We start from the raw sequence: 21,078 nt of genomic DNA, 5'->3' as shown, positions 1-21,078 counted from the left end.
CCAGGACCGCCGGAGGGAGGCGCTGAGCCGACCTGGGCCTGGTCAGGTGGAGGAGAGGGAAGTATGTTCCATGCATGTGCCCCGTACAGATTTCCGTGCCGCTTGGTTCATGGCATCAGGCGGCCTGGGCCTTCCCAGGTTGTCCTTCCGTGACACAGGGCAGAAATAAAACTCAGCATAAAAAGTGAAGGCAGAGAAGTAAAAAGGTGGCAAAGAGACTTGAGCAGAAAATCTGAAATGGCAGCAGAGTGTTCCCATGCTCAGGACTCTCGGGGCCAGAGCCTGCAGGGAGACCTGGCTCTGCCCACTGGCTGGCTGCGCTCACTGCGTGCTGGAAGCTCCCTCGACCACGCCCATCCCCCCACATGAACGGATGGCATCTCTGATGTGATATTTTCGGAAAGAAAAAGTGCCATATTCTTTTTTTTTTTTTTTTTTTGAGACAGAGTCTCACTTTGTTGCCCAGGCTGGAGTGAGTGCCGTGGCGTCAGCCTGGCTCACAGCAACCTCAGTCTCCGGGGCTCAGCGATCCTCCTGCCTCAGCCTCCCGAGTAGCTGGGACTACAGGCATTCGCCACCATGCCCGGCTAATTTTTTGTATATATATTTTTAGTTGGTCAATTAATTTATTGCTATTTTTGGTAGAGACGGGGTCTCGCTCAGGCTGGTTTCGAACTCCTGACCTTGAGCAATCCGCCTGCCTCGGCCTCCCAAAGTGCTAGGATTACAGGCGTGAGCCACCACGCCCAGCCTTCACCAAAAGTGCCATATTCTTGTCCTCGAGGCAGAGCCCTGGTGAGTGGGCTCCGGCTGCACCCACCTTCTTGTCCAGCCACCCTCACTGTGGACGGGTCATTCTCCCTGGACCGCACCTCTGGTCCCTGGTTGGCGGGCAGGAGGCTCACCCACCTTCTCCCCCACAGGGCTCTTGCTCACAGACAGCTCTGTACACTTGTCTTAATGAAGGAACCACTTCTCGGAGCAAATAAAGGGCTGTTCCGATTGTCCACAATCAGTCAAGTGGCCCCACTTCCGAGGCCAAGACTGCAGCTAGCCCTGTGTTCAAAGCCAAGAAGAGGTGCCGAGCGGGGAGACTGTGCACCAGCCAGAGACTGGCTTTGGAAGCCGACTCTGTGGATCCAGATACCAGCGGGGCACTCAGCCGCGTGAGCCCGGCAGATGGGTGGCCGGGTTGTTACAGGACTGAACCAGCCTGCAGGTGAGGGTTCGCCCCTTCCTGGTGCTGGTGGCCGAGGGGAAGAGAGTGTCCTGAGGGTGGGCCCTACACAGGTATGCCCCGGGCTGGGGGGCCGGCTTACCTGTTGCTGCATCAGGTGCAGAGGCAAGGCCGTGCGGTGGGGGAAGGCAGGGGACAGGGGCACCTCCTCCTGGCTGCTCTGCCGCCGCAGGCACTCGAAGTTGAAGGAGGATCTCCGGTGGGCTAAGAAGGCAAAGCACACCTACAGTCGTGACGCGAGTTCTGTGGGGACACTGCGGTGCCTCAGGAGTCACCCCCGACACTCAACAGGGAACCCGGGAAGAAGCAAGCAGAATGCCCAAGAGAAAGAATTATGTAGTAGGGTCTCTAAAGTTTGGGAGGGGAGAATGGAGGAAAAAGCCCAGTGTTTCTCAGAAGTACAAACTTGGCAGCTTTAAATATCTGCCTGCTCCTAGGAGGAGCTGAGGCTCCCACAAGCCAGGACGCAAGTCAGGAGCCGTGGCCCTGCGTGCTGTGGGGAACACGGCACCTCAGTGCCACCACCAGTCACTCCAGGACCCCACGGACACTGCCTGCTGCCACCTCCCAGACACCCTGTGTCCCTGGGGGCTGGGGTATCCTGCTGGGGCTGTGTTTATACCTCTGTTTTAAAGGGAAGGATTTGACCTGCCCTGATACGTTCAACTAGCTAATAAGCAAATTCTTTGTTGGGAAAGACTGAAGACAAAGAACACCGCTAACTTTAAGACCCTTGTGGTCCTAAGAGCTGTTTCTAGGAGAGGCCCTGCAAAGGCTGCGCCGTGACAAGAGGTCCACAGCTTCCAGCCTAATAGGGCACCAGATCAGTCTGAATTCTGGGGCCACCTGGAAACTCCCTGCTGTTGCAGGGTCTGCTTCGGGGCCTCACCTGGAGTTTGCAAGGCAGTGGCTACGGCATTTCAACAGCTCCTATCCTCACCTCTGCTTTTCTAAGCTCACAGGGCATTTCCTAGCCCCAGAAAGACTGTCTATGCCCCTCACTCCTGTATTGGAAAACCTCAGGGACTGGGCTGGAGAGGCCTCCATGGGGCTGGGCTCTACTGAAGACCAGGCTCGCCCTGGGCCGGCCACTGTCCAAAGGAGAACGAGACAGCCAGCAGCCTGGTCTCTCAGGCCTGTGCGCACTGTGGGGCATGCTGGGGCCACCTGGTGGAGCTGCCTGCATGGAGCACAGACTACTGCCGTCCTCAGCCGTCCCTGCCCACGCCACCCAGGACCTGAGATCAGATGGCAGGGCCAGAGGCTCGGAGCCGGACAAGGAGAGCGACAGGCCCGCTCACAAGTACTGTGCCTTTTGCTCCTAAAATGGCCTGCGTGTCCCCATCACCTCCTGTGCTCTGCACAGCGATCTCCGGAGCAGGAAGTGATCCCACTGTTGCTGGGCACACAGGCCAGAGGGGAGGCACGTTCTCCCTGCCCGAGGTCCGAGTGGAGGGACAGGAAAGTAAAGCCACCTCACGCACAGAGGGCAGCTGCCCTGTCCGCCTTGACCATTCACATGCTCGCTGGGCTGGGCTGGCCGGGCAGGCGACCCGCAGAGGCACAAGCCCGAGGAAGGCTGTGGAAATCACGAGGGCCACCCCCGCCACCTCACCTACACATGCTTCATCTAGTATTTATGGGGAATGGAGTGGCTCCTTTTAGCAGCAGCACGTGTTTGGGGCTGAGGCGTTAAATATTAACCATGGAGACGAGTCTGGGTGCACTCGCCAGCAGGGCTGGGACGGCTGGAGCGGGGCAGAGGGCCGGGCGCCACCACCAGCGCTCCTTATTGTGTGCACGGTGGCAGGCTCAGGAGCCAGTGTGTCTCGGCTATTTTCGTTACTGATTAGAGTCCTGCTCAAAGCCTGCTTCATCACTCAGAAGCACCAGAAATAGGCATTCTTTAGCTGTCATCAAAATGCCACATGTCCAAGATGAGACTGAGAGCGTGTGGCTGTGTCTGGGTGTGTCAGGGTGTGTCTGAGTGCATGTGTGTGTGAGTGTGTGAGGCTGTGTCAAGGTGTGTTTGAATGCGTGTGGGTGTGAGTGTGTGTAGTTGTGTGTGCCCGTGTGTGGGTGTGTATGTAGGGGCTGGGGGCCAGGGCTGCACTTCTCTCCCCAGCCCGAGTGTCCTGCTCAGGCTCTGGGTCTGCCAGCGCCTGCTGTGTGCCTGCTGCGGAAGGAAAGCCGGCAGGCCAGACTGCAAGCAGGGGCGCTGGCAGGCTGAGGGGAGGGGAGGGCAAGAGCCCCGGCGGGCACTGGGGAGGGAAGGTGCGAGAGTGCCCAGCGCCCCTCTGACCCAGGCTCTGCCAGACAGCCCGCAGGTGCAGCTCTGCACGTGGGCCTCTCAGGCTGACGCAGCAGCACACGCGTGCTCACCTGCCTCTCAGGGCGGGTCGCAGGCTCAAAGGCAGTGATACGTACAAAAGCCCCTCGTCAGACGTGTGCGTGCGGCCGTAGGCCCCGCTGCCCCTCGTCAGGCGTGCGCGCGCGGCCGTAGGCCCCGCTGCCCCTCGTCAGGCGTGCGCGCGCGGCCGTAGGCCCCGCTGCCCCTCGTCAGGCGTGCGCGCGCGGCCGTAGGCCCCACTGCCCCCCGTCAGACGTGTGCGCGCGGCCGTAGGCCCCGCTGCCCCTCGTCAGACGTGTGCGCGCGGCTGTAGGCCGCACTGCCCCCTCTCCTTGAGGAGAGTTAGGAATGGCGCCGGAGTGGCTGAGCTTTACCACATGGATGAGAAAAGAAGCCAGCCACCGTGCTCTCCGACCAGGGCACTGGGCCGGAGGACCCACGGTCCCTGACAGGGCGGGACACGTCTGTCACGCTCCTTAGGAGCAGGCTGTCCCAAACAAGAAATCTGGCCTCACATGTTGGGGTGGGAGGTAGTAGGCGTCTCCTTGGAGATCTCCGTGAGTCGTAGCAGACGGGGGAGTCGTCGTCCTCCAGGAAGCCCTGCGGGTGATGGTAGCCCCAGGGCCTCTCAAAGTCCGAGCTGCCACCTGTGTACCTGCTGTAGTAGCCACAGGCTTGCCTGGCAGGCAGGAAGGGCAGAGAAGAGAGGGGCACGTGAGAGTCTAGCTGACAGGCTCTGTCACTTAGTTCCACAGACCAAGTCACCCTCTTCTTCCCACCTCCCTTCGGCACAGGAGGACTAGCTGAGACCAGGGCCACCCTCAGTTTCACAGAAGATTCTAGGTGGAGAGAAAGGTTCACTGCAGGCAGGTTCAGGGCTGGAGGCCTGTGACGAGTTGTGTGCTGGCTGTTTCCATCCCCCAGCCCCGGGTCAAACACGGACTGCAGGTGCCCTGCAAGCTGACTGCCCCACCCACTTCCCCAGAGAACCTCTCTCCTGAGCACCTGCCCTCTGCCGGGTGCTGGGCTGGGCACCAGGTCGCCAGGGGGGTAAGAACATCCCCACGGGGGACACGGTGAGAGCAAGGGTCCTCAAGAGGGAAACACAGTCAAGGGTTCCAGAAGTTTGGCGCTTGAGGGAGGCGAAAGCCAGGGCCACTGGAGCTCGGGTGTGTGCGTGTGTGGCTCAGCTGTGGGACGGGGCCGCGGCAGCACCACTGCTGCTCTCTGGGCGCTGGCCTGGCGAGCGGTGGTTCACAGGGAAGAGAGTGGAAGTTTCCTTCATCACCTTGCCCCGCCTGCCACGCTGCCTAAAGCAAAGTGCCCATTTTAACTGCATTCTTCCGGCAGGACAGAGCCGGGCGAGGCACCCTAGTCTCTGGGAGGGACACCTTGATGGGCGGAAGCAGGTGCTATTCATTAAGACTCAGGTGACACCACAGGCTGGCCAAGCCACTGCACAAACGGCCCAGGTTGGAGCTCCCAGTGTTCATTAATACAGGCTGATCTCTCAGAAGTCGGGCCAAGGGAAAGGGATTAAGCCAGCGGTAGGCAGGCACTCCCATTTCCAGACCTTTCACCAAAAGGTTCAGAGGCCCCTGGTGGAAATAAGGCGACAGGTCTGAAAGAACAGCCTCGACTCTGCCTCTCTGCGGGCCCCTTCCTCCGGCTCTCCCTCTGGCCTGAGTTCGTGCTCTGGCTCTGCTGTCCAGGCGCAGCCCGGGGCCACTGAGCAGGCGAACGCCAGGGCCCGGAGGCCTCCTGGCCTCGGCAGGAGCCAGAGCCCCTCACCTGCTCCCGGGTGGCGAGCTGTCATCCTCATAGCACTCCTCGCTGCTGAAATATTCCTGCTCCCCCAGGCAGCGGGGGTCCCTGAAGTAGCTGCAGATCTCAGGGTCTTCCCGGCAAATAGTCGGGAGCTGTTCATCTCCTGAGTCGGATCTGCAGTCGGGAGAGAGGACAGGAGAGCTGGACGAGGGCCGAGGCTCCTGTGCCATGCCTCTGCGTCTGGCGGGCAGCCCTGCCCAGGCGCTCCCGCCTCCAGCAGGCCGACCGGTGCTGTGTTGTGAGCGTGCGCACAGGGGGCTGGGGAGGAGGAGGGTCTCTCTCAGCACCTGCACAACACCAGCGCCAATCCAGCGTGCCCAGAGGTCTTGGGGGCAAAGGGGCAGATGCGATTTGGAGAATAGAGCAAGGAAATGGACCTAGAGCATTACAACACAAACTGTGGTCGGTGGCCCTGGGGAAAGACACTGGGCCCAGGCCACCTGCTCTGATTCCTTCTCCTTCCCCTGCGTCCCCAGGGTCCAGCCCCGTGTCACTTCAGCAGAACAAAGGGGCCTCTTCACCACTGATTTCCCACTGTATCAAATCAGCAAGGGCAAGGCGAGTTTTAGATAAAGTGCACAGGGAAACTCCCATGGGAAATGCCTGCCTCATTTTCAAAGGCTGCCCTACCTCAAAATTGTGGTCAGTCTTCCTGAAACCTGGCTCGCCCTGGCTTAATCCTCAGGAAAACCAGCAGGCTCAGTGACATCAACTCTCTCTCCAACGGAAGGAGGGTGCTTCCTCAGACCTCTTTGCTCTCTAACACCCTACTTGGGCCCACGTGGCTCCTGATTTCACTTGATATCGCGAACTGGAAGACCTATCCTCCCACACGTCCAACAAAATGGTCACTCTGCCTACAGTTCAACCCTGGTTCATACATGCGGAACAGGATACACTGCACATTTTTTTTTTTTTTTTTTGAGACAAGAGTCTTGCTCTGTTGCCTGAGCTAGAGTGCCATGGCATCAGCCTAGCTCACAACCTCAAACTCCTGGGCTCAAGCAATCCTGCTGCCTCAGCCTTCTGAGTAGCTAGGGCTATGGGCACACACCACCATACCTGGCTAATTTTCTATATTTTAATTTTTTTTTTCTTGAGACAAGAGTCTCACTCTGTTGCCCCAGCTAGAGTGCTGTGGCGTCAGCCTAGCTCACAGCAACCTCAAACTCCGGGGCTCAAGCAATCCTTCTGCCTCAGCCTCCCGAGTAGCTGGGGCTACAGACATGTGCCACCATGCCTGGCTAATTTTTTCTATTTTTGGTAGAGATGGGGTCTCGCTCTTGCTCAGGCTGGTCGCCTCAGCTAAGCTAAAATGATCTGCCCGCCCCGGCCTCCCAGAGTGCTAGGATTATAGGCGGGAGCCAGCACACCTGGCCCACTGCACACATCTTGAGGGCTACAGGGGAGATGACAGAGAAGATTCGGTTCCTGGTCTTCAGGAGGTTTAAGTCATGATTTTACTAAGGCCCCATGAAAACCCTGACCCTAAAGAAGAGCTGTAGTTGCCCCCCTACCCCCCCCGTACACGCTGGGGCCCCCTCTGTGCACACTGGGCTCCCCTGGTGCACTGTGAGGCCCGCAGAGCCTATGGGCATGCCTGGTGTGTGGACACCAGACCTGGAAGGCAACAAGAGTCTATGCTGATGTGGATCTGAAGGCACCATTGCTTAGAAAGCAAGAGCCTCTGACCTCTGAGTCCTCAGCCCTGAATTCTGTAACATATTAGGGTCGTTGGCCCCAAGAAATTCTTCTTATCCCTCAGCGTCCAGACAGGCCAGGTGGTAACATAACACCACAGTGTTTAACACAAAAATGCAGGTAATGAGCACATACCTAACGTAAGTTTCATAATAGCGGGTTCTATCCAGGAAAGCCATAATGTGGGAGGGAGGAAGGGAGAAGATAAAAGTTAAACATTTCCAACAAAACTTAAAATGCAGATATCAGGCTACCTCCTAGAGTAGGGATTGACAAACTAGATTCACTGGCCAAACACGGGCTGCCACCTATTTCTGTATGGCCATGAGCTATGAACAGTTTTTGCATTTATAAAGGATTTTTAAAAATTCAAAGAAGAAAAATATTCTGCCATAGAATATAGCAGAAAATTCAAAGAAGAAAAATATTCTGCCATATGTAAACATAAGAGCTCAAATGTCAGCGTCCACAAATGCATTTTTGCTGGGACACAGCCACACTCCCATTCACTTCTATGCTGTCTGCAGCTGCTCTCACGCCGCAAGGCGGAACTAAGCAGTTGCAAGACAGATTGTATGGTCCTTAAAACCTAAACTATTTACTCTCTGGCCCTTTACAGAAAAAAATAAAATTCACCAACCACTATTCCAGAATGTGTCGTCACAAGTGGGGAGGGTGCATTTTGCAGCTACTGCTGTTTTAGGGGCCCCGTATGGTAGGTAGCCCGTCTGTTAGGACTGTCACATGGCCGGTGTCTGAAGCAGCCATGCCCTCAGAGGGACCCGCAGGCTCCAGCACCAATGCCTGTGGGGACCGCATCCACCTGCCAGAGCTCAGGGGAGAGACCTGCCTTGCTCCACGGGGCCAGACTTGACAGAGCAGACACCATATTACCATGTGCAAACACGTTTTAAAGGTTACCTTTTGATATTGGACCTTCTCTGAGGCTCCCGATCATGCTTGTGGGAGGAACGATGCCCATTTTCAGACACATGCTCAAGGTTCCCAAGGCTGGGCCGCTTTCCATGGGCAGCTTTAGACATATTGGCATTATTGAGATTGGCATTTGTTGAGGTGGGAACGTGCTTTCCTATGGAATTATGGTTATGATGGTTATGACACACCGAATTTCCTGCTGGAGGAAACAGCGGTTTCTCAGTATCACTTGCAGGTGGAATTGAAGGCCTTTGGACATGCAGGGGACGGTGGGTGGTATTGGTCTGCTGAAGGGAATCTCTCCTATCACTATTAACATGATTGACATGGTTTCCAAGCAGGGCACCATTTCTCTGCAAAATAATGGGAGACAACACCAGGTAATTTAACACGCATTTGATGCAGGCTAGCTATGTTAGGTCATTTTTTCTACATGAAAAACAAATTCTAGGTAAGTTCCGTAGGATCCCTGTGAAACAATCTGAGTGTCTCAATGATCAGAGTGAATGTGTTAGTGTGGCAGTTGGTCCCCCCCTAAAATGAGGAAGGTTACTGATTTCCTGAGCTGGGGAGCAAGCTCTTGGCTGTCACCCAAGCGTGTTCTTCTAGTTGCTCCCAGTTGGGGTGACTCACACCCAGCTGGGCTGGTTGGCAGCCCCGAGGTTGGGCAGCAGGCATGCTTGCTCTCTGGGGTGAGGGGGGCTGAGGGCTGGCTGGCAGATCAAAGAGCTGGCCCAGGGAAGAGGACTGCAGCATGGGCAGCTGCAGGAAGGACCCAGGACGCTCGTCCACATGGCCAGTGGCTGTGGCCACACTCCTCACCAGGGAGGAAGCTCAGGGAGGGACCTGGCCTGGCCCTACAACAGCTGCTGGTGAACAGGGAGGGCCTGTGAGCCCCTCTAGACCCTGGGGCTTGGCTCCATTCTCCAGACTCTTCTGTGGATTGTTAACTGCCCAAACTGGAGTCCTGCCCCACTATTTCCAGGTGGCCAGTGTGTAGCTAGGCGTGTAATAATTACTTTGAATACATCTTCTTCTTCCTCTCGTTTTGTTTCCTCAGGCTCATCATCTTGCAAATCACATGATATGGCACGCCGGATTTCTGGCCCAATGTCATGCAGTGTCCTTAATCCCGCCTAGATAAGGAAAATGGCAGAACAAGTTAGACAACACATGAGCCCAGCCTCCAGCCTCGGTCTTGGCTTTGCTCCTGCCTGGTTCAGCGGTGGGAGGGGAAGGTTTCTCCAAAGGGCAGTCCAGTGAACTAACTGTTGGGATGTGACTGAAGTCAGTCTAAGGGCTGCTGGGAGTGATCAGGGGTTCAGATGGTCAAATGGTCCTGGGCCAGATTGCCTGAGGCCTGCAACCCATCAACCTTCTTTGCAAATACCCAGACTCACAGGGAATACTGCCCCGTTACCAGTCCTAGGGTCTGGCAGGCCAAGAGCTCCTGCCCTTGTCCTCAGTAGGCTCACGTGCAGGGGCCCCCCTCCCCGGGCAGGGCAGGGCAGGGCGGGCAGGGCAGGGAGAAGAGCCTGGGTGGTCTCGAGAGATGGTGGTGAGGATGCCTGGCTGCATCCAGGATGAGGGAGCCTCCGTGCAGTCACCAGAGGAGCAGGCAGACCAAGCAGCCATTAGGGCCACTGGTTCTGTTAACAAGCCATGGAACGAGTGAGTGACACACACCCTGCAACCACCAACTCACGCAGACCATGACAGAACATACTGACACACACACAGACCTGGGCCACTGTGCAGTACGGCCTCCCTGGCCACCAGGTCCCCTGGGCGGTACAGCCCGTGTGCAGGCTGAGAACTTGCCCTGAGAGGGGGCAGGTTTTTGAAAACCACAGAAAATTCAAGGTGGCTCGCCAGTTGCCGGAGGCAGCATAAGGCCCACGGGGTGACCCTTCTGGCTGCTCACAGAAATTCTGCATTTCTCTGAGGCCCTCAAGCTGGCCTTCCTCACCCTCGTCCTGCTTTATTGGGTTGGGGTGCAGGAGAAGCCCTTCCATCGCTCACAATTGCATCAGGGAAACATTCTGAGATGAGTATGGACCGTCTACGGGGGAAGGTGGTTTCTGGCTCTGAGGAAATTATGATGTGACCACCAATTTGAAGAAAAACAGCTTGCTGGCTTAGGGACTAATAGGGACTCTAGAGCTACTTTATCATTTTCCACAAAAAGATCTGCATCTTCCTCCCTTCCCCAGGTCTAGGCCCAGTGTGCGCGTGGCCTCCTCCTTTGCTGGCCGGGTGCCTGTGGCCCAGCAGCTGTGCAGGCCTGAGCACGCCCAACACGCTGGCTGTGCAGGGCTCACCTGCGGCTCATGCTCCAACCTCAGGGCGGCCAGCAAAGGAGAACTGGGCTGCAGTCTCGCCAGATCTACCAGGGTCAGGCCCCTTGTCATGGGAAGACTCAAAACTGGTCTTCTGCAGACACCAACACCAATGGTAATGACATTCGTTTAGGATGTAAAGTTGTACGGGAACCTCCCAAGAGGTCCTTATAAAAATGGCCTTGTCCGTAGAAGCACCCAGCCTTTGAGTCTGCTACACATGGCATGCCAAGTGGGTTTGATTTGAACCATTCTGTGAAAAGGGAGCAGCAGGTCTCTCCATTTCATGAATTGTGGGGCTGAAAGGAGTGCCAGGAATCAAAACTTTAAGGTCCTGGCTGGTAATGCTAGGGTCTTGCAGGGTTAAGACAGACATGTCCTGGTTCAGACCCTGACAGCTCTTGGTGTGGTCAGTGAAACTGCTTCTCACTCTCCTGTCCCTCTGGTCATAGGCTTAGGATGCAAATACATGCACACACATGCACACACGGGCATGCACCACGGCACACGCATGCACACACACACATGCACACACGCTCTCTCACTTTCCCTCTCTCAGGATTCCCGAGTCCAGCACATCTGAGCCTGGGGATCATTTGGCTTTGAGGGGGACCCACTTGCCATTCTCATGGAAATACCGAGAAGGCAACTCTAATGTTATGTTGGTAACAAGCTCTCACAGAGCACAGCTGCAGGCATGTGAAGAAAGGTCATACCCAGCAGAATTAAGCAGCCTGCAATTCATTCATCCAGAGCTCTCTAGGGTACAATTATCAAGGAATGATAAGCTAAGCAAGGGGTTCACCGTCTGATTTTGGTCTGTTATAGATCTGAGGCTCACGAACAAAAAGAGACAAGGTTTGAGACACACCTGCTGCTATTTCCACAAAATAAACATCGGTTACAATGCACTAAAGTCAATACTCTGAAGTAAACTGTGTACATTAATTTATGTTACAAGGCAGTAGGGGCCAGGAATGCTCCTGAGTTTAAATGACAGATAATGCTATTTACTGTCATTCAACTGACTAGACTAGGTCTGATTAAAAGAAATAGAAAACTATTTATTTGGATAATTTTTAACATCATCCTCTGTTGACGGGTTGACATTTCACTGAAATACACATATAACATAATTGCATAATAAAAACAAAAACTGTCTCCAGCACATCTTCAAAGATACACAAGATTAGGATTCAGTCAACAAGATAGTGCAGTGAACAGACATGGGACAGAGAATTTGTTTGCAACATAAATCATGGAGAAAGGTGGCCCAAGATGCCACTTCCAGAGACAAATAACAATAACATATTTATTAAAGACATCAAAGGAAGAGAGAAAGCATCACTCTTCCCAGATACAAAAGCAGAGGGTTAGAAATCTTGCTCAGCGCAGGAAAATACACACCTCATCAGAGTCAGGGACTGACTTTATTTTTTCACGTGTGATCTGGGAGGGTCGGGGAGGCTTGTCCCCGAGGGCTGGGAGTGAGGGAAACAGATGTTTCCAAACTAGAGTTGAAATAAAGCTTAAGCACAGCACCCTGAATTTATTACATATCACAAAACATGATAATGAAATTTTAGCACACACATCAAGCTAAAAGGTAGCTTAGGCTGCTCCAAAAATTCCATAGGCACAAGTTCCAATTCCAAAAAATACAGAAAACTATCTTAAACCCTTGAAAAAATTATTTTCCACAGCCCTGAAAAAAGAACATTCATTTCTTGAAATAAACACTTTACAATCAGTAAAATTATTCTTTCATATTTCATATCTGTGTCTATTTCAATTAGCAAAGTATTTTAATTTGAAATGTGGTCATTAGCACTTAAAACCAACACAAAGCCATATAAAGTTCTTCCATTAACATCACAGCAGAATCATGGTTTTGAATAAACACAGAATTGCTATAAAATATAAACATTATTGACTTATTTTAAGATGTCCAATCTTATAAAATATTAAACAGAGTCAAGCCTAGTTTCTGGTTGATTTTAAAATGCTAGATGTTATCATAAATATTTCTTTAAAAAAGAAATGTTGGCGCCTTGCCTGTAGACTGCTGCTTTAGATTTTAGACACCATTTAGTTGGAGTTTTATAGATATTTACTCTATTGAATGATTAAGTCACCAAAAAACCCCCTAAAATCTCTCTGAACATTTCTGAAGCAATAGCATAAAATTATGATAGTTTGACATCATATATGAATCATTTACCTTCCTTTCTCTTGCCCACCTTCAGACTTAAGTTTCTCCTACCTGGATATATTTGAAATGCTTCTGCTGCCTCCCTAAGCTAGCTCCAGCAGACACACCCGCCGCCGTCTGCCAGCCGTCTGCCAGCTCTCACGGCGCCCGGCAAGCATGCACAGTGCCCGGAGCCCCGCCCCGCACCTACGCTGTAGCAGTGGAGGTAAGAGACGCGAGCCTCCAGCCGGGACTGGGCCAGGCCGCTCATCTTCAGGGGAAGCCAGTGCCGGGCTTTCGCACTCCAGCCAAAGAATCCCACCCTGGCAGACCAGCTCCCCATCACAGGCAGGCTCCACGCAGCCCAAACTGGCCCTGCGCACCGTCATCTAAGCCCATGGCAAGTTTTGGTTAGCCTTTTGACAGGGTTCAGCCCATACCCAATCAGAGGGGACAGTTTTAGACTAGCTCCATCAGAAGACAGAGTGGGAGATTAAGTTCTTGTACAATAAACCTGCTCATCTGCAAGCTGTCCCCCACCTCCTCCGCAGCACATCACACACGGGTACACCCCTCATTTTGTCACTGCTTTCCTCTGGGGAAATGTGATGGTGGCTTTTGTGTCCATTGTGAACAGTCCTGTGTCAGATATAAAAGGCTGGAATCGTGGGCACGACAACCCCTTAGTCAGCCAGTGATTCCCGCCCTCTCTGAAAGGTCAGTGGTAACGTTACCCCCACGAGTTATCCTAGGGCTATACGGAGCTATATAAATCAAGTTTGCTACCATCGCTATGAAAAATAAGGGAAACTTTTTCTAAACAATTACCAAAAGTAACCTATGGCCTTTCCTGCAAACAGTCTGAGAGAGCTGTTTTAGTTCCACCTTGGTTGCAATTTGAACACCAGAATCAGAGAGTCTTGCCAGTTTCCTAATAAAAGAGCATTATGTAAAATTTAGGTTCAGCAAAAGCTATAAGTCACTACTTCTATTCTGATATAATAGCATGTTTATCCCTTTCATTGTAGGCTCACATACTTATATTCCACCAGATCCTGGGAGGAAGGGAGAGCCTAGATTATTCCCATTGGGTTAAATCCCAAACTAGTCAAAGGCTCAACAAGGACCCTTGATCCCTAAGCCTGTTCTTCCCATGACACTATGCTGGTCCCACCTTTCCCAAGCTTCCACTTTGACCACTACCAAGACAAAGTCATCTACCTGGACAGAGTGCTGGAGTCTTAACCACACGCTTGCTCACCTACAGTCACGACTGTGTGATGCCATTTAATCAAGGTTAACCTTCTCTTCACTAACCTAGCAGAGCTCTTATAGCACTAAGTCGGCATGGAAATGACAAACGATCACAAGTTGTCCCCGAAACTGATCCTCTGTTTGGCACATATCCTTAGTCTCACTTGTGTCACTTGGAGGTGATTTTCTATGTGCACTGATTCAGACCGTTCCTCCAGATCAATACAGGTCGTGAGACTCAGCCATGCCACCTGGCTCTCAGCTTGAACTTCGCTGGACACATGGGGACATAGGCAGCTCCGTGTCTCAGTGAATGGGTGAGACTGGGAAGGGACTGGGGAGGGGGGGAGAAGGGCTCCAGTCAGGGGCAGTGCCACTGCATGGAACCTCTTTAACAAGGGAGGTCATTAAAAGGCTCCAGCACCTTCTGCCTTTGAAAGGGGAACTTTGGATCATTCCCCTAGAGCAGTGGTTCTCGAGGTGTGCTCCAGGGACCTTGGGGCATCCCGAGACACCTTCAGGGTTCCATGAGGTCACTATGATTTTGCATAATACTAGGATGTCCTTTGCCTTGTACACTCTCATTCTCTCATGAGTGCACAACGAGGTTTTTCAAAGGCTACATGACGTGTGATGATGTCACCATCCTGGCATCATTGTGCTTGCATATTCTTGGGTTTTAAAAGTATTCAGTTTTAATTTCTAATACAGTAAATATTGACATATAAGGGTCCTCAGTAATTTTTAGGAATATAAAAGGGTCCTAAGATCAGAAAGTTTCAGAATTTCTGGCCAATCCACCTGGCAGGCACTACCTCTCCCCAGGCACCAGGCTCTTCACCCATCCAGGACTCCCATGATTCTGCCGGCCTTTCTCAGCTTTTGGAAGGAATGCCCTCCATCTGCCTCCTCTGAGCCAGCCTTTGGCTTCTTAACGGCTTGCCTTCACCATGCCTTAGAGTGACATGCCCTCCCACTGTTCCAAACAGCCACCTCTCTAAGAGGTCTAAGAGGTGCCACGAACAAACTCACTGGGTACTCACCCACCCACCCTGGAACCACTGGCAAGTTTCAGTAAGCTCCTTGCTATAGAAGATTGTACCATGATAAGTTTGGGCTACTGAGGGATACTAGGTGCACATTTTTAAATAACATGCTGCAATAATTAAGATCTCTTACTACTACAGAACATAGCGCCTTAACTTCTTTTCAGTAATTCTGTCTTCTCAAAGACTTTTGAACATAATAATTATTGTCCTTAAAGGGAAGAGATCTCACTTTCAGAAAGAGCACAGAATGCAGCACCCAGTGACCCTGCATATTAATTTAATTTTCAGTTGGGTTGTCCCACACTGTGAGCTATCTGACAAGAGAGGTCCCAATCTCACCTTTGACCCCGGTGTGCACTGGCCCACGTCCTGCCTCTGCCCAGGAGCTTCAGAGGTTAGCCCCGAGGATTCTGGCGCTCAGCGCCGACTGTGCTGGGTGTGTCTGTGCAGACTCTAAATAACGAGCTTGAGTAGTGGCCCACAACTTTCTCTAACTGGAAGCTACGTTCTCCTGCTGAGACTTTCAGAGAAATGACAGAGGTGTCGCAGTCTGGCTGTAAAGCTAGCTTCAGGGAGCCGCCCTTTTCGCTTCGGAGTCGGGCTGGAGGCGGGCTCGTGGGTCCGGGCTGCCGGTCCTGGGCCGGCCTTGGCTACCAACCACAGCGAGAGCTGCTCCTTACCAGCAGCACGGCCCAGACACGCAGGGTCCTCTTGTTTCGTTCAGAACATTCCCTAAGTCCTCTCTAGAAAGCGGTCAGTTTGCGGTTTTTACTTATTTGGAAGGCAGGTGGAGAAAGGCGTGTGGAAACGCTGCCCATCTGAACGGCTTGGGGCCTCCCTGCCAAGGCCCGTGTGTGTGCAGACCTGGATCTGGAAGATAGCTGGTCACACTGGCCCTCTGAGATGCGGCGACACAGACAGGGAACATATACCGTCCTCCAGCACTGAGTAAACTCAACATTGGGGTGGGTCAGAGTCAGCGAGGGGTTCATCTGAGGGGGGTCAGCTCCTCCCCTGTGCCCACGGGGCCAACCCGCTTCCCCTTTAGGGATGATACGTCAACTTCTTACTACATTCTTATACATTAACACACTCCAGGCACTGCGGCGCAGAGCAGAAGTGGGCTTTTGGACCAGAGCAGGGCCCCAGAGGCCCCACTATGCTGGCGTTAGCTCTGCAGTTGCTGGACCACAGAGGAGTCTGGGAGGAGAGGTGGGCTGGGGGATGCAAGGTGCTAGGGGCAACAGCTGTTGATACCAGGTACAGATGTGCTGCAACATCTTCACAAGTGGCTCAGCCGGACTGGAGTGTGCTGGCCAGCTGCCAACCCCGCACCCACATCAAGACACGTGGTGCTGTGTGAAGCAGCCAAACCTGCTGTCGGGCTCTACGGACTCTGCTATGAGAATCCACAACACCCATGTGAGCTCCTGAACTTATTATGCATGTGGGGCAGAGTCGGGAGCCAGGCCCAGTTCCACAGTGAGGCCAGGAAGTCCATGTAAGTCCAGGCAGGAACAGGGAGTCACTGCAGCCAAAGGGCAAATGTTACAGGCACAGAAAACATCACTAGGAAAGACCCCAAGGCAGGGGAGCCCCTGCCAGTCATGCCTCGACGAGCCTGCAGGAAGTGTGCTACCCGCTGGTCACACTGCTCCTGCCCTCTGCACGGCCTCTGGGCCCCTGCTCTCCCAGGATGCCTGGAAGAGCATCCACTCCTGCCAGGAACCGGTGCCCCGGCGTCTGCTAGCTCTCTCCTGCCCGCCTCTCGCCCACGCCCGCACGGGCACCCACACGGCCTCCAGTCTGCACACACCAGGGCAGCGAAAGGGGCCCATCAGCCCTCCTTCTGTCTACACAGTTCAGAGACTTCAATTTTTCAGACTCCTCCCCATGTCCTCAGAACTAAGGATACTTTTGAATATTGACTTAAAAAAACCACAGTTGGACACTGTGGGTCTTGGGCTCAGCATCGGATGTACAGACTGTGCAATCGCCATTGGACTTGGCTAAGATCAGATGCTCTCACCAACCAACATTTTGGGCAAAATCTGCTGTTTTTAAGATGTGAAAATGCAACCTGTAGACCACCTCTGTTTACATCTTTATGCATTGCCTAGATAGCTTAACAAGGGGAGAATTCTCTTTCTCAGTGGATAACTACAGTACAGAACAGAAAAGAGATCAAAGGAAAACAAGAATTTCTTAAAGTTCTGGTAGTAAACAGGCATACGATATTATTATTGTTGTAGTCTTAATGATAAGCAATTATACGTTCAAAGTGCTTTACAATCACTTAGCTATTCCTCACAACAGCCCTGTGAGGTAGGTCGACATTATTACCCCCATTTTACAGATGGGGAAACTGAGGCACAGAGAGGTTAGGTGTCTTGCCCAAGGTCACGCAACAAGTGAACGCTGAAGCTGGGACTAGAACCCAGGTTCCCTAACTCCTGGTGTCCTTGAAACTAGATCACACTGCTTCCAAAGAGGCATCCCCAGACTGGCTCTGAGCACGAATTAAAGACGGACAATGTTAGATGAGGTTTGGGTATGGTGGTATTTCCCGTGGACACGTTAAGATGGAACCTGAGGTGTTGCCTGGACTGGTTTTGGCATGCAGGTGTATGTGTTAGTTTCAATGGGAGTGTCTGAGCTTCCTGGCCTGTCCGCTTCTCACTGCATTCTGGGCTGGGTACTGCAGAGAGCAGGGCTGGACGGTCAGGAGGTCACGGCGGGCCGGCATAGAAAAGGAACTCTGTCAGCTCAGCGCCGAGGGGCCTGCCAGTCTTTGGGAGTTCGGGCAAACTAGGGACGCAGGACTTTGGAACGGAGTCAGCTGCCCACCTTAGGCAGGTCTGCTTAATCTTTTTATTAATATTATTTTTTAAACTGGCCAGCATCAGGAAGTTGTGTTCATTTCGTTTCTCTGTGGGGCAGCTGCCCCCCTCCTTTTCTCTCTCTCTTTCCCTTTCTCTGAGTCTCTGCTTGGAAGGGAAAACTGTCAAGCCTCATATGTTCCCTTCCGTGAAAAAGAGCCACTGTGAGCAGTGTCCACGACAGGCAGCCTGGCTCCGCAGATGAGCCTCGGCCCGCTTCCACCTTCCGGAGGAGGAGTGCTTTGCTTGGAAGGGGTCTCCCCGGGGCCTTGGGTTTGCTTTTTCCTGCATTTCTCCCGAAATGCTGTTTCAGTAGAAATAAGCCCACTTGAGACTTTTCCCTTTCAAGGCCTGCTTAGCCACACACGCCTTCCGACTAACCAGCTTGGTGCCGTAGCTCAGGCAGAAAACTCTAAAGCATCCGTTCAAGCATCTGAAACAAATGAATCAACCAGTGAAATCTCGTCTGTTAGCATCTGTTCTCCTCTTAGATTAAAAAAGGAAAGAATTTTTTTTTAAAAAAGCCTTTTTATGGCTTCAGGTAAAATCATGCTTTCAAAAAAAGTTTTTACTGCTTTTCAGACTAAGGTGACAAGATAACAGGTGTTGGTCCTCACCGGCTAACTCCCCGTGAAGGGCCACCTTCCCCTGCCGCTGTGTGCTGAGCCTCTCGGGAAGGCCAGGCCAAGGCACGTCAGGAGCTCACAGCCACCCGAGTGCTGTTGCCACCCCCCCACCCCGACCACCTGCCTCGCCAGCTGGTGGCCGGGCACAGGCATTCAAATCATTCAGCCTGACAACCTGACTCTTCATAGCTAGAAATAGGTCTCCTTAAACCAAAATTCCAACCGGGTCAAAGTGACTCTCTCTACAGCTGTCCTATCACTGAGATGGGCGGGCTCCCAGCTGAGATGAGTGGGGACAGAGTTTCCTCAGAGTCCACCAGAGTGCATGTCTTTTGCAGAAAGGAAATCCTTGAATGTTGAAAGAAAGAGAAATGAACAAAACTTTTCCCACTTTGGGATCTTTTCTTTTTCTTATTCGTGAAAAACTGGACTCACTGGTGCCTGGAACTTGCACAGAAGTCCTCATCTAGAAGATACGATGGGACATTCAAGGTGAATTGCTATTTGCTGGGAAGGGGACTGAGAGTTCTCACAGCTGCATGGCTGTGTTCCTTCATTTACTTGCCCCTCGTGGAAACTTGCAGGTCACTCGGATGCAGCAACAATGGATGGAGAGCAAGTGCCGAGTCAAACTAAAGTGGGTATGGCGCGTCGCAGATGAGTGAGGGAAACTAAAAGAGGCCTGATGCAGCTTCTCTCTGGCTCCCTCTGTAGAGGGGCTGGAGAGAAGGTGGGTTTAATGATGGCGATGGATGGATAGATGGAAACCGCACACTCATTCAGACCACAGAGGCCAGTGGGTGTGGAGCTGCTCCCACACATGGATCCAGGAGCTGCTCAGCCACCCCCTCTTGTGTAAGGCAATGCTGCAGTTAGCCTGAACAGAGGGAGGTCAGGCGGAGCCCCCGGGGTTCAAAACCACAGTGCATCTCTATGGGGGCGCAGAGGCCAGGGCCAGCTCTGAAAGCTGTTCAGACAGACTGCACTCTCCGCAGCACAAGCACACACATGCCCAGGCTCCACCTCTGTGCTCACACTGCGATGGCCAGGCCCCGCTTCCCACGGCAATCAGTCTGTGGGCCGCGTGGTGCCCTGTCACGGGAGGAGACAAGTCGCCCCGCTTCTCAACAGGCTGTGCCCACTCTCAGTGGCTTCCCGAGGACGTGTGTCCTTGTTCTAGTTACGTTGGTGGTACCATTTCCTAACTGCTACATTGTCATGTAGTATTTCATCATGCAGAGAGTCTCCTCACCCTAATTAAACACAGAGTAACAAATCATACTCAAAGCCATTTCTATAGCAGAGGAAGCCAAAAATGTAATTAGAATTATCCTTCAAGGAGACAAAAACTTTCTATTTTTAATGTTTGTTTCAGAATAAAATACATTTTTGAATTTATCTGTCAAGATCATGAATACCACTTAATTTCCTAGGCTGTGTGCGCAACATAAACTATGGCCATTGCCTCAACTCCCAATGGAATCATGTGAAAATGTGTTGATATCATCTAACTGGAAATATGAGAATTTTACTGTGAAAATGAAACTCTATGAACAATAAAATGAGAAATGCTTAGGAGAGGAAAACCCCTCAACATTATTTTACACAATGTGATAGTCTTTCAACCCACAAACTATAGATGTAGTATTAGCACCATTTGACCCTTCAACTTAAGACTCAGTACACCCCATACATGAAATATGCTAATTACTCAGCCAAGTGTTGTTTTTACACAGTTTAAAACATCAAAACACTATATCCAGCCACGAGAACAAACACTGAAGCCATCTAATTGGGAAATCTCAGGGGTCCAGGAGAGGTATAAGTAATACTGCATCCAAGTGGTCTTCATATATGCCTCCCACAGAAACTTATAATAGTCTTACAGTACAGAGCTAGCTTCATTACCGTATATTACAGCACAAGCCACTGACAAAAGACTGTGTTTCCCCCTCCAGGAAAGCCATCAAGTCTCACCCCAACTAGGCTCGTAGAACAGAAAGCAGCTCCCTGCAAGGAGGGCACCTTGGAACCTGGAAGTCTGGCAGCCTGACCCTCTGGACAGAGGGCTACTTTAAGGAAGAGGCCTCAGAAACACGTTAATCACTCCCCCTCCTTACACCCAATCTGGCCACGCTGCCCTCAGGATGTATGGACCAGAGACCTATTCAAATCTGCACACACACCTTTTTCCATTTGCTTCGTCTACGGCTAGCTGTGAACTGCAATCCAGAAGGGGGCTGTCACTTTTGCAAATAGAATCAGGCAGAAATAAGAGAGCTTGACTTGTAAATCCTACAGCCTGAGATGGCAATGAACTGGCTGGCTGAGCATGTGATTCGCTGAGCTGCCTTTAGGATATGTGATCAGAGAAAGAAAGATCAGAGATCGTCCTCAGTTGGATCCAGTGTTCACCTGCCAACCTGTATGCCTCTTCCCCCAGCCCCTGAGGCTGTCTGGGCAGAGCTGAGGTCTCACCATGAATCAGCAGGTCACTGTCACACAAGGCCGTCTGCTAACCCACCATATCCACACATTCCTCACGCACTCATCCACTGCCGTTCATGTTCACGTTCTCTCTCTCAGCAAGATCAGAAACGAGACTTCACTTTGGTCGTTGCCATTGCTTTGAACTCAAAAACAATGCTGAGCATTTTTCCCTGGGAAAAAGTGAAGGACTGTTCCACAT

General features: G+C 52.3%; 1 protein-coding gene across 10 annotated transcripts in view; it reads right to left on the bottom strand.

Annotated features, from left to right (window-relative positions):
- Positions 1 to 21,078, bottom strand: part of CACNA1D (calcium voltage-gated channel subunit alpha1 D) — a 304,390-nt gene that overhangs the window by 2,095 nt on the left and 281,217 nt on the right. For 8 of the 10 annotated variants that reach the window (XM_012771607.3, XM_012771602.2, XM_012771604.3 and 5 more), the window contains 6 exons: positions 9,071 to 9,187; positions 8,037 to 8,404; positions 7,251 to 7,277; positions 5,379 to 5,528; positions 4,103 to 4,266; positions 1,320 to 1,441 (listed from right to left, as the gene is read on the bottom strand). In XM_012771607.3, the coding sequence (XP_012627061.1) occupies positions 1,320 to 1,441; positions 4,103 to 4,266; positions 5,379 to 5,528; positions 7,251 to 7,277; positions 8,037 to 8,404; positions 9,071 to 9,187 (948 nt within the window). The remainder of the gene's footprint in view (positions 1 to 1,319; positions 1,442 to 4,102; positions 4,267 to 5,378; positions 5,529 to 7,250; positions 7,278 to 8,036; positions 8,405 to 9,070; positions 9,188 to 21,078) is intronic. The other 2 variants (XM_012771611.2, XM_076008584.1) reach the window with 1 other exon arrangement.

Source organism: Microcebus murinus, chromosome 1, assembly GCF_040939455.1.
Source record: "Microcebus murinus isolate Inina chromosome 1, M.murinus_Inina_mat1.0, whole genome shotgun sequence".
Taxonomy (NCBI): Eukaryota; Metazoa; Chordata; class Mammalia; order Primates; family Cheirogaleidae; genus Microcebus; species Microcebus murinus.
This window is presented reverse-complemented; position numbering and strand designations above follow the sequence as displayed.